This window comes from Salvelinus sp. IW2-2015, linkage group LG4q.1:29, assembly GCF_002910315.2.
Source record: "Salvelinus sp. IW2-2015 linkage group LG4q.1:29, ASM291031v2, whole genome shotgun sequence".
Lineage (NCBI taxonomy): Eukaryota > Metazoa > Chordata > Actinopteri > Salmoniformes > Salmonidae > Salvelinus > Salvelinus sp. IW2-2015.
This window is the reverse complement of record NC_036842.1, coordinates 84854327-84868336: the sequence shown is the minus strand read 5'-3', so window position 1 is coordinate 84868336 and position 14010 is coordinate 84854327. Positions and strand designations below refer to the sequence as shown.

Genomic DNA, 14010 nt, shown 5'->3' with positions numbered 1-14010 from the left:
TATTTTAAAATCCCTTAAAAATGTTCTTACATCTGCTTGAAGAATTTAGTAGCTACTGTAGCTACCTGCAGGCTAACAATAATATCAAACTGAATACCAAAGGGGATAAAAAAGGCTTACAAAGGGTGTTACAGCATTGTTGGGAAAGAGCAAGCAAGTAAGGCATTTCACTGTACTTGTGCAAGTGACAATAAAAAAACTTGAAACTTGAATGGAAGTTCTCTCTCACACACCACAAACACAAGGATTCAAAACACTGGTGAGACAAGTATGAAAAGCCTAACAAGCCCATCATTCACACATCAAAGCAGTTTAGGATGAAGTTCTCCCAGATGCTAATCTGAGGTCAGCATCCCCTGCGGCCTGAGGTCAATTTCTACCTAGAGCCATGAAAGCCTAGGGGGTAGGTGACACATGAGAAGGGTCTCTCTCCACCCTACAGTGGTTTGGAGTTAAAAGGAGACACCACTGGTTTGGCTGATAAAGCTTCAAAAACCCAGGTGTTCTCTCTCAGATCCAGACCACAGAGGCAGGATCAAAGAGCCAGATGGGAGGAGGAGAAAATATACAAATATATTTCTAAAGAGAGACAGACAGAGTCACGGATGAGATGAGGGAGAGTGGGGAGTAGGAGTTAAGTGTAGAGATGGAGGGAGGAAGAGTGGAAGAAACAGTAGAGGGTAAGAGGTGGAGAAGTAATGGGGAGAAAATAACAGGATGGATGGATGGAAAGATGGATGGAGATAGGAAAGACTGGGTTTGGATGGTGGGGTGTAGAAGAGTAGAGGGGGTTGGAGTTTGAAGTTCAAGGTTCAACCTACGTTCACAGATACTGGGGTGACGGATGTCCCTCTCTGGGTGCTGGAAGTAGAAGGGTTTGCACTGTTCACAGTTGTGTCCCATAGTGTTGTGCTGGCACTCATTACACACACCACCGCTCAAGTTACCCGTGGAGACGTATACAGCCATGTCGAAGTGACACGAGTCTGAGTGCTGGTTACAGTTACATTCTGCAGAGAGAGAGACATATTGGGGGAAGGGAGGGGGGCAAAGACAACATGTTGATTCACAGTGTTTATAAAAAGGCAGTTGGAGGGTTGTAAACGGTCTGAGCAGACACTGCAGCCTGTCATCACAAGTGATTAATTGAAAGGGGACACAAACTATAATATTCCCCTTTGGGAACTCTTTATTAAGACAGTTTGTTAGCTTAAGGTGGCTTACTTTTACAGGCGTTGGTATTGCGTCCCTCGGCTGGTCTCCAGGGCAGGTCATGGTAGAAGTCCTGACACTTCTCACAGTTCAACCCCATGGTGTTGTGGTTGCACATACAGTGGCCATGGACCTTAGGGAAAACATACAGAGGTGAGAAACTAGCATTAATAAGCACTTACAAGCAGTGAATATGCCATTACTTCGTTGCTATGCATGTACATAAACGATTTATTGATATCCCCCTTAAAATGATTTCACAGGCCATATTCAGGGTTTAATAGGGCAGTTCAGGGATCTATCAACTACTGTGCAGAGACTGAGGCCTCAGTGCTATTTGACTGTGCTCCCCTTGACCATCATGGTCAATTACATCTGAGATATCAGTGCAAAAGCAAAGGGAAACTACAGACGAAAGCCGGTCCATGTATTCCTATTCCAGATGGCTGCAGGACATGTTTACAGTGTTGACCAGCTCTCATCTGTTCTGCATTAAACTGAATGGACAAATGCCAGTTTGCTGACAGATAGACAGACTCAAACTAACAATTCAATATTAAAACCTTCAACAAAATGTCAGATACGTGCCACGCATTTGGTGTCATGACTTGAGCTGTTATAACAGGCACTATGTCACTCATGACAGGATTGTGTAGCTTTTATGTTAGGCATCTTCAGGCAAGGTGTAACTGTATCTTGTTTTGTCTTTAAGACATTGTAATGTGAGGGAATCAATTTGACAACCACTCTGCAAAATGGGTTTGAGAAGAATAAGAGTTTGATTAATCTTAAGTTTTGTTTTATTTATTTAATCTTTATTTAACTAGGCAAGTCAGTTAAGAACAAATTCTTATTTACAATGACGGCCTAGGAACAGTGGGTTAACTGCCTTGCTCAAGGGCAGAACGACAGATGTTTACCTTGTCAGCTCGGAGATTCGATCTAGCAACCTTTCGGTTACCGGCCCAATGCTCTAACCACTAGGTTACCTGCTGCCCCAAAGTTAATAGAGTTACTTTCCTATTTCTTGGTGAATAGGCTTTATAATAACAGTGAACAAGAGGTAGAGTAGCCTAGCCGCAGACAGACACAGACTGTAAACAGACCATAGCAGAGACTAAACAGGAAGTGCGCTGCCTTTTCTCTCCCTAGCATACACAGACAGACAAACATGTACACACACAGACACATGTTATCCACAAATACACACACACAGTCTACCAAGCACACACAGATAGAGAAACACATTCTCACCAACACAAACTCAGTTGTTCTCAAACAGTGACAAACACATGTAAATGCACCAACTTCGTGAATCGTGAATTAATTTCACCCCAAAAAATGTATTAAAACACACTGTTTTGCAATGAAGGTCTACAGTAGCCTCAACAGCACTCTGTAGGGTAGCACCATGGTGTAGCCGGAGGACAGCTAGTTTCCGTCCTCCTCTGGGTACATTGACTTCAATACAAAACCTGAGGTTCATGGTTCTCACCCCCTTCCATAGACTTACACAGTAATTATGACAATTTCCAGAGAACGTCCTCCAAACTATCATAGTTCTTGCAGCATGAACCGACATGTTGTCCACCCAATGAAAGGATCAGAGAATGAATCTAGTACTGAAAGTATAAGCTACAGCTAGCTAGCACTGCAGTGCATAAAATGTGGTTAGTAGATGACTCAAAGAGAGAAAAAGACAATAGTTGAACAGTTTTGAACAAATTAATTTCTTTAAAAATGAAGGAGAAGCAAGAGAGATAGCTATATTTAGTTGTATTATTTTCACTTTCACATAGCTAGAGAATGCTGCTAGCTAGTTTAGCCTACTCAAACAATCGACTAAAATAGTGAAGGATGCTATGTTAGCTAGCTGGCTATGGCTATCCAACACTGGAACTTTTCCAAGTCAAGTTAAGCTTTTGGTTTTATTCATTTATTGCCACTGGGGCCCACTGGTGTAACTGCTAAACTGCTTGCTAACTGTACACTGTACTGCATGAAGCGAGATTACTAACGCGTTAGTTCTAGTAGCTATGTTGACTGATGTTAGCTAATATGGTGACAACAATGTTGGCTGTGTGTAGGGGTTATGATATGAAGATTTAGCTTGGAAAGTATTTTTTGCATGGTCACAGACAGCTGATTTGTTGTGCACTGAAGCCCACAAGCAAAAGGAAAAGATGAGAGGAGGAGCACACTTAGATGCGAGAAGGAATTAACGACCAAACTGATCATGCTGTTTGTATGTGGCTGCTATGAAAGTGAACTGTGTTTGCATGTGATCAGGTGTGTATTCATTCTGCCGATTGTGTTGAAAAACGTTTCTTAAACAGAAGTAAATGAAACGAAACAGGGATAAACATACCTGAATAGAAACTCTTGTTTCTAACTGTTGGACTAATGATTACATCCAAGATCAACCAGATCATTCCACAGAGGGCTGTGTATCTGCGGGTTTTCGCTCCAACCTTGTACTTGATAGATGAATTAAGGTCACTAATTAGTAGGGAACTCCCCTCACCTGGTTGTCTAGGTCTTAATTGAAAGGAAAAACTAAAATCCCTCCGACACTCCGTGGAATGAGTTTGTTACAGCTGAGCTAGATGCAGGCAAGCGTATGCAAGGCAGTATTGAATGTGCCACTGTCTGTCACCTTGATTACTCAAAATGTTTCTCTCGACCTGTGTACCTACATTGTAAACTTTCATTCATAGGCTAGGTTGTAGCAACCCCATGGTCTGTATAGGGACAATTAGAGTATCTTGTAGCAGCCTAAACCTATCGATGTTACATTGAGTTGGGTGAATGGAATATGAATGATAGTCATCCAATATGCTGTAACAGAAATAAAGCCATTCTCTTAAAACAATGTGCGTCCTCCCTCATCTTAAACGGCACCGACCGCCACTGACCTAATGTACTACAGAAAACAAAACAGGCAATCAACTGGGTGATGGCGGGTTTGTGGGACTATGTAGTAAGTGATGAAAACTAGGATAATCTTATCATCGAGAACTCACCATTCCCTCAACAACATCCCCAGCCCCATCGACGGGCGCGCACTCGGAGGCGTGTCCGTAGCAGAAGCAGTTACCCCGTACCACCAAGTCGTAGACAGCGTAGTAGTACTTCTCCTTGATCTCCATGCGGGAGTCCAGCAGGTTGTCTCCCAGTGTGTGCAGCTTGGTGAACTTCACCCTTAGGTTGGTGATCTTCAACATGTCTAAAGGAGAAAGAGACATGTGTTAGCCATTAGCTTGTAGCCCTGAGGTCATTGTATGTAGACATTTATTTTGCAGTTACAGTATAGTCGGTTAATAAGCAACATAGCTGGTATTTGTCCAAAAATGGGAAGGATAATAACAATAACTTATTAGCAGACATACATCATTAAGTACACATATTATAGCTGGAACTTACTTTGGATTCTGGGGCTGTAGGGATCTTCAATACGGAAAACTGGATCCAAAACTCGGAAGATGACCTACAGAGACAGATGTGGGATTACACCATTTTTTCAAATGGCTTCTTTTCTCTCAATACATCCAGAATATTGTGTCATGTGTAATTAGTTATTACTTCGTTATTAATTAGTTATTAATTAATAACTCAGTCATGCATAAATAACTCAGTCATGCAAAACACACACCTCTCCCTCTGTCGATGGTTCGATGTCGGAGTAATGTGAATCGCAGATGACGTCATCCACTTTCTGCATGGGCCCCGAGGATATGGCAGGAAATGCTGACTCACAGTCGTAGGCAAAGTAACGGTACACCTGCCAGTTCTTCCCAAAGTCAGCCGACCGCTCAATCACCATGGCAGCAGGCCGGAAGGTCTGTCAAAGAGGAAAAACCATACTTATGCATCTTGGTGATATACATATACACTGAGGTTACAACCAGCAATTTGACCATGAGTACATCTGGAAAATGGCCCACTTTTTCTAAACGTACATCATCCGCTGTAATAAAAGATGACGTGAGTACCATAGCCAGGAGAGAAATGTATTATGATGTATTAGGATCCCCATTACCCAACGCCAATGGCGACAGCTAGTCTTATTGGAGTCCGACATATAACAAAAAAGACATTACAGACAAAATACTTTACAATTTACATACATTTAAAAACATGAACATGTAGTAAATGTGTGCATCTATCAGTTACACATACCTGTCAGTACATACACACAACAAGTAGGTCACATGGGGGAGAGGCTTTGTGCCTTGATATTTTGCTTTATTTATTTTTTGAAACCAGGTCTGGCCTGTATTACTTTACTCACATTTGCAGCTCATTTATGCTGTGTAACAGGAATTTTGAGTTTAGGAAAGACTGACTGCGGCACTTCTTGTTTTTATAAGAAACATTAATGTGTTGGAAATTCGAAATTGTTTGCATAGTCAACTTACACACAGCACTGACACACACACACACACACTTACCCCACCAGACATGTCACCAGGGGTCTTTTCACAGCACCCAGGTCCAGTCAAATTTAAGTAAACGTTCAGTATTATACACAGCCATGAGTGCATGGAACTCTATTCCATCTTATATAGCGCAAGTGAATTTCCAACACATTAATGTTTCTTATAAAAACAAGAAGTGATGCAGTCAGTCTTTCCTCAACTCTTAGCCAAGAGAGACTGCCATGCATAGTATCAATATTAGGTGTGAACTGATCGAAAAAGATTAGATACCATAATGCCATAATTACAATGTCAATTCGGTTATAGTACGGGAACATATTTATGTTGAAATATCTATGGATAGTAGGGACATAAGACATGTTTCTTCACATCCTTCCTATCATAAGCTGCTATCCATTGGGTATGTCAGTCACAGTACATTTATTCATAACTTGAAATGAATCTCAAATTGTTATTTCAGCTGTATTTGTCACACAAAATTGATGTCACAGTTTAGTTCAATATTGGCTGTATTACAAAATTCCTGTTACACAGCCTAAATGAGCTGCAATTGTGAGTAAAGTGATACAGGCCAGATCTGTGTGGAGCGAATAACCCCAGACTGGTGGGCGGTCTGTTCTCCATTCCTCAGGCTCACACAGCTGTGTGTGCGTGTGTGTGTTTGTGTGTATGGTAGACCTCCCACGAGGCCAAGCCTTCTGATAATCTGCAGAGTAGACGGTCCAGCCAGCATCCCCTTACACACTACCCACGCTCCCCCACATTGAGCCCTCTGACTCGGCCTCCCCATTGGTTACCTTGAAGGTCATGATGAGGTGGGTGAAATGAAACTCTGCCTCCAAGTTCAGCTGGATGGTCACTTTCTCAAGACCTGGGGAAAGAATGAAGAAGCGAGGGGAAAGAGACAAGGAGGGAAAGGACAGGGGGAAAGAGAAAAAAGAGGTGGCAAAAAAAATGTTAAAAGGGAGGGAGAGATAGAGGGGACAGAGAAAAAATAGAGGGTCAAACGGCAAGGGAAGGATAGAATTTAAAAACGTGATGAAGTCAGAGAGGGTGGAGAGCGGAAGGAGAGACAGAAACAAAAACATGAGTGTACATACAGGTTTCCAATTGAGCCAAGCATAACACAAGCTGGAATGGTTAACTATACAGTACATGCCACTTATCCACTCTTCACAGTGCATCTTCTGGACCAAAAAACATGCATTAACTCTTCACCTCTCCCTTCATAGTATTTTCATGGTTGGTTCTGTTCTATGATATAAAGCTCATGGCTGCCGTTCTGATTCCTGACATTCTTCTTTGCCACAAAATGGGGCAGTGGATTTTACGCGTAGCTACTGGGTAGTTAAGCAGCAAATAACAACTTAACCATTTCAATTATCTCTATTTCTTTGGTGAAACTAATATTAATTGGTTATGTTTATTGTTTATCAATAAGAGCAAGAACAAGCCACCACTTATCAATATGCAACAATGTATAACTTCTCTAGGATAGGGGGCAGCATTTTTACTTTTGGATAAATAGCGTGCCCAATTTCAACTTCCTTCTACTCATCTCCAGAATATAAGATATGCATATTATTAGTAGATTTGGATAGAAAACACTCTGAAGTTTCTAAAACTGTTTGAATCATGTCTGTGAGTATACCAGAACTTATGTAGCAGGCAAAACCCCGAGGACTAACCATTCAGATAAAAAACAATTTAGGTCACTGTCTGTTCAATGAATTTTCATTGGGATACTAGATTTCTAATCAACCTGTTTGCAGTTCCTACCGCTTCCACTGGATGTCACCAGTCGTTGGAAATAGGTTGAGGTTATTCCTTTGTGCAATGAAGAAGAACGGCCATCTGGAATCAGTGTAACGTTGTGTGTACTGTTTGAGAGTTGCGCAAGACTAGAAAAGTAGCGTTGGTTTGTTGTCCTCCTGTATTGAAAACAGATAGACCCAGGAGGGCCTCCCAGGTGGCGCAGTGGTCTAGAGCACTGCATCGCAGTGCTAGCTGCGCCACCAGAGTCTCTGGGTTCGCGCCCAGGCTCTGTCGCAGCCGGCCGCGACCGGGAAGTCCGTGGGGTGACGCACAATTGGCCTAGCGTCGTCCGGGTTAGGGAGGGTTTGGCCGGTAGGGATATCCTTGTCTCATCGCGACCCAGCGACTCCTGTGGCGGGCCGGGCGCAGTGTGCGCTAACCGAGGGGGGCGAGTGCACTGTGTTTCCTCCGACACATTGGTGCGGCTGGCTTCCGGGTTGGAGGCGCGCTGTGTTAAGAAGAAGTGTGGCTTGGTTGGGTTGTGCTTCGGAGGACGCATGGCTTTCGACCTTCGTCTCTCCCGAGCCCGTACGGGAGTTGTAGCGATGAGACAAGATAGTAATTACTAGCGTAAATTGGGGATAAAATTTATTTWAAAAAAAACAAAAAATATTTAAAAAAAATAACAGACAAAAGTGGTTTGAAATGTTTTGGCAAAGTTTAGAGGTAATTTTTGAGATATTTTGTAGTGACGTTGCGCAAATTGGAAGTGCCAAATAAATGGACAATTTGGATATATATGGACGGAATTAATCAAACAAAAGGACCATTTGTGATGTTTATGGGACATATTGGAGTGCCAACAAAAGAAGCTCGTCAAAGGTAAGGCATAATTTATATTTTATTTCTGCGTTTTGTATTGCGCCTGCAGGGTTCAAATATGCTACACTCTCTTTGTTTACTGTTGTGCTATCATCAGATAATAGCATCTAATGCTTTCGCCGAAAAGCCTTTTTGAAATCTGACATGTTGGCTGGATTCACAACGAGTGTAGCTTTAATTTGGTATCTTACATGTGTGATTTAATGAAAGTTTGATTTTATATCATTTTTTTTAATTTGGCGCTCTACATTTTCCCTGTCTATTGGCCAAGTGGGACGCAAGCGTCCCACATATCCCAGAGAGGTTATTAACAGGAGAAAATGTTCGAACTCATCATTAGACTATATACAATTAATGCGTTACTTTAGCAACAACACAGAGTTCATCAACTAAGCACGAATGCGTTTCCCCCCATCTTATATTGTAGAATGGGACTATTGAGTGTCAGTTTTACATCCGTTTTGGGGGAACCTCACCTGTGCTTATAATAATTATAATTGTAATAATAATAATACATGCATTTTATATAGCGCTTTTCATTACAAGTAGAATCTCAAAGTCGCTTTAAATTATAATTTTTTTAAATACAACTTAACAAAACAAATGTATTAGGATCTGTGTGTTCTTGGGCGATGGTCTTGCACAGCTTTTGAGGAGAAGATAGTTGGAAAAGGTAGTAAGAGGGTTGTGCTTTGAGCTGGGGCCTACTGGGACAGTGTTGTAATAGAGTGGATCTAGTACAGTAATGTCTGGATTATGAATGGAAATTCCCTGTCTCTTTTCCCAGGCCCATCTGTGTAGTTGGCCGCTCCACTAGTGAGTATTAACCTCCTTCCTGTTCTTTCCGGAGAAATATTCCCACCGCTTTATCCTCGGCCAAACCTCCCCTAACTCCTAGTCAGATTACTTTCTGAATCTTATATCCTTCCAGCACTTTTTTGTGAGTTAACTCTTCAAGGCAAGATGCACTTGGGATAGCTGAATTTGTATCTAAGTTGTGGACGATTTCAATGCTTTTGGCCTCCTAGTAATCATTAACAATGCTTCAAAACCAGGGGTCTTCAACTTGTTTTTTCCGAGGGACACCCTCCCAGGCAAACCGTGACCCAGGGACATGCGCCAGCAAAAAAATGTTTTGCACATGTTTTGTCATTTCATCAGGTGAATGATAATGGCAAGGAGAAGTAATCAACATTTTAAAACTAATAGATTTGGTACATAGTTTTTAAAAATAATTTTGACCTCCCCACATTATAATTGGAAGAGGAAGTGTAAACTCTTATATATCCTATTAGCTAGAAAGGTAACTCCAAACACATTTTCACTAAAAGCAGCAGTTAAGCTGGTTAAACAAAGGTTAGCCATGTGTTGGCAAAAATGTATGTCCAAGTCTTGAGTGGATGGTCGGGGGGCCGGAACATAATTACAAATCATTTGTAGATAGCAAATTGACCTCAAGAAGCCCAAGCAGATACAGTATAATGTTTGACTGAAACATATTTTCAAACCTTGCTTACATATGTATACGATTACATGTTTCTCTCTACTAAGCGTGGGAATACTTGAGAACTGATTTCTTAAATTAAAATCATTTGGAGCTGATTTCCTGGTGTTTTTAGTCTATTATGTCCAACAATAAAAATGTAAAATAAATGTTTTTTTCTCAGAAAACGTGGGGGGCCAAATAAAACCACCCACGGGCCAAATTCGGCAAACGGGCCGCCAGTACACAGGGTGTAACCCCGCCTCATCTAACAGCCACCTAGGTAATCATTCCCCATGGGTTAATCCTGTCATTCCAAAGTTTATAAACTGGTCATCATCTAAGTCAGCCATTTCTGCTTTCTCTTTGATGTCTCCCTTCACATTGATTAAAGGGGTTAGGGAAGGGATTGGAGGGTGAAAATATACTGAGGGGGGAAAGAAGACAGAGTCACCTTTAATTGAACTCATCTACCTACTAGCCATCCAACAATTTCCCCCCACGAGAACTCACCATTCTCTGACTGCCACCAGGTTTTCAGGCGGTTGGGGGCGAATGTGGTCACGACATTCTCCACTCGGTGGCCGGTGGTGGCGTTAACCACGCTTTTGACGTAGACGTCGGTGGAGTCACACACAAAGCATTTCTTCTCTTCCTGAAGAGACCGTGAAGATTGGGAGAAAGAGAGATAAAAATGTCAGTGTGATTCTTGGGATGCCAAGCCGATTTCTCCCAATCAGGTGAGGGTACAGATAATGAACATCTTTGAAGAGCCCATTCATACAGAAGTAATTGAAATTGGGTATTTTATCAAGAGCAGATATAGATGCTGAAATAAGTGATTGAGCTAAATAGGGGCTTAACTACTTTGAAATTAGGAGTCTGTCTTGCCCTGGTCTCACTCATCAGTGAAGGCTTACCTTAGGCTGCTGACAATGCAGGTTTCATTTGGCCACCAGAAGTTCAGAAAACACACTATGTGTACTTGTGTGTGTGTGTGTGTGTGTGTGTGTGTGTGTGTGTGTGTGTGCGTGTGCGTGTGCGTGCGTGCGTGCGTGTGTATACACATGCTCAAGGGTTCAAATTCAGCATCATCTGGATTTCCTTCCGTCTTTTCACCACTTGACAAGAAAACAACTTTACAAGATTGTAAACATTATACACATCCAGAGCATGCAACAGAATAGTGTGTCCACAGCCACACACATTTGTTTGAATTCCAGTACATAGATATGTGTTTGATAAGAAATGTAACCCTGTTGGATCACGTCTTTCACTGACACGATCTGGTTTCTCTCTACTTCAGTGGTGACATAAATGTAATTAATTTAATTATATTAGATTTCCATCTTAAATTCTTTGCATGCTCAGGGCAAACCATACTTTAAATTACACGTATCAAACTCATTCCACGGAGGGCTGAGTGTGCCTGTGGGTTTTCGCTCCTACCTTGTACTTGAGTGATGAATTAAGGTCACTGATTAGTAAGGAACTCCCCACACCTGGTTGTCTAGGGCTTAATTGAAAGGAAAAAACAAAAACCTGCAGACACTAGGCCCTCTGTGAAATGAATTTGACACCCCTGCTTTAAAAATATGCTCAACACATCATAGAAGTGTTCACAAATACTCTACAGTTAAGGTGGGGGAGAACAAGAATCAGCCATTTCTAGTACATTTGATTTAGGTGGATACTGATAAAATAGGATGATGTCTCAAGCAAGGCAACCATTTATTTTCATGTAAGTGCACGGCAAAAGTATTTGATGGTGGCTCCTCAAGTGATGGTTGTTTGATATCTCTAACCATGAATGTCTGTGCCAATACAATGAGCCCCCATGCATCCAAGCTGCTGGCACAGCCACTTTCAAGTCATTGTTGTTCTGAACCTCAATAATGCTTATAGAATGATTGTGTGATCCAGGAAGCAGTCTAGACAACTCAGAGGGTCGTGCAACTCCTAAACCAATCCTTCCCAAATCCTAAACATCTTTCCCACTCCTACGCTCATATTGAGAAAGCAGGAGTTTAAGAAAAAATATGTGAAAGGAAGTCCTTGTATTGAGAATAAAAGCCCAAGGGATATTTGGAATATATCCCATTTATATATTCCACCCCCAACAGACAAGAGATTGACTGTAAACCTTACAGTAGTTATTATGAAATCTGAACGCCACATTGCCCATGGCAAGAGAATTTTAATTTTGAGCATGCATTTATTCCCCATTAAAATAAATAGGGGAGCTTTTCTTACTGAGGAAATGAAACAATGTTATCATTTAATATGTGATACTGTAATTAATGTTTAATTTTGAGTTAACCACATAGCCTGTTTGTGCCTCTTTGCACTTTGTTACTTTGTTTAGTAGTAGCCTAGATGACTTGGGAAAGGAATCCCTTTCCAGGCATGCAAGACAATGAATATAGCACCATTTTATTCTCAACACCAATTTTCACAAGGTCAAAACTATCTTTCCCATTTCCAAGAGCAAACACCCTGAGGTTAGCAATTACAGGAATGCTTTATTATGGAGCATATCTATGTATTGCTTATCTCCCTCGCTACTACAGGCATGAATGAGAGACTCCAAATGCTGCGTAGAGGCACAACAAATCAGAGCTTGCTTTTCTTGATTATTGAATATCGGTACTTTTACGCGCTCGTGCCATTGAAATAATAACGAATCCTATTGATTGAACTGTTGTCAACTTGGAGTAACAATATTTGTGTGATAGTTAATGAAGTATATAGGCCTATAATAACACCTGGGGCCTAGTCCAAATAGTCTCTGTACTTGTGCCAGAATCATTTACCTGTAAATGACTGACGATACAGAACGGCTCGGGCCGATGGAGGCCGCATGTGGAGTTGGCAGAGAGTTGGTGGGCTCTGCCGATGAGAAGGTCTCCCGTGGCGGGGTAGCAGCTCCCCTCTGTGCACACATCGCTGAACTCTGGTACCTGGGCAAGGACGCACGCCCCTGCGGCTACACAAAGAAGAGGCAATATTGAACAATGGGATTTATTCAATACAGGTTGTGGAGTGACGTTTTATTGTACAAAAATGTCAAAGACAAGTGAACTATTAGATAAAATAGCCGAAGTATTAGAATAAAATACTAACGAAAAGTGCTCAAAGCTTTGGTCTCCCTGTTCATAAAACTTTTAATAAAACTCCATAATAAAAATGTACGTTTTAGTCGAAAACACAATCTGAAAAACAGGATATAAACCTTCCATTTCAATGGGTCTTTGATTTATATTAATGCCACTTGAAGTTATTTAATTGTTTCATGCCGAGTTTATAACAAGAACAATATGTGTCAAAGTCAAAAAAATAATACAAACAATTCCACATATGATTAATTAAATTAGCCTACGAAACGTTGACTATTTAAACTTTTAGAACTAATATCCATTTAAATATGCTTAACTGTATTTTCTTCATTAGGCTACATGCAAAGTTTATCATTATGCACTTTCAGTTGACTCAATGTTGGACATGCGTTCTACAGAAAACATTTCAAAATGATAAAAATAATAAACTTACATAGCAGGGTCGCAATTTGAAATATCAACATTTTTGGTGTGCTTCCTATCCGTGAGACTGTGTGTGGTTCCTTATGGTAGGGTTTTGCCCTCACGCTTTTCTTCTCCCGCTACCCCTCAAATCACCACTGAGAAAATTGAGTAATTTTTCTGTCCCCCTTTCCTCAAGCATGCGCACAGGGTGTAACTCGCCCTCCCCCAAAGCCTCTATTCGATAAATCCAGTGAAGTCCTATAGCCAGCAGCTACAAATGCTCATCAACTAACTTGTATAGTTTGACGACCAATTACATAATAGATAAATCATTACCTGTGGGCTATCTGAAATGTGGCAGATCATTTGGAGCAGAAGGATCATGTTGACAGCATCTCATTATGCTCACATTGAGAGAAAGTTCAAACTTACACATCTAATAGGATTGTAAATGTCTTCTCTCTCAGATACCAACCCCCACCTAGACCTACTCATCTAGAACAAAGGACATTCCTCCACTAAGGCAGGAAGCTGCCCTATTATGTCCCTAGGCTCAGGTAAAGCTGGGATAATATAGGTACTGAAGCCATACTACTCATTTACTGTACTGAAGAGAAATTAGGTTAAGAGCTTAAAACTTTCCTGTACAGTTGTTGGTAATGACAGATTACCAAAGACTAAACTATGACCTACAACCTTAATTATGTGTCACAGGGAG

General features: G+C 41.2%; 1 protein-coding gene across 1 annotated transcript in view; it reads right to left on the bottom strand.

The window, feature by feature from the left end:
- Positions 1-13442, bottom strand: part of LOC111962682 (laminin subunit beta-1) — a 37911-nt gene extending 24469 nt beyond the window's left edge. Inside the window, exons 1-9 of the mRNA XM_023985961.2 lie at positions 13321-13442; positions 12585-12757; positions 10285-10426; positions 6449-6522; positions 4865-5053; positions 4636-4699; positions 4236-4438; positions 1225-1345; positions 822-1010 (exon numbers count right to left, since the gene is read on the bottom strand). Coding sequence (XP_023841729.1) covers positions 822-1010; positions 1225-1345; positions 4236-4438; positions 4636-4699; positions 4865-5053; positions 6449-6522; positions 10285-10426; positions 12585-12757; positions 13321-13351 — 1186 coding nt within the window. The 5' untranslated portion in view covers positions 13352-13442. The remainder of the gene's footprint in view (positions 1-821; positions 1011-1224; positions 1346-4235; positions 4439-4635; positions 4700-4864; positions 5054-6448; positions 6523-10284; positions 10427-12584; positions 12758-13320) is intronic.
- Positions 13443-14010: the final 568 nt, after the last annotated feature.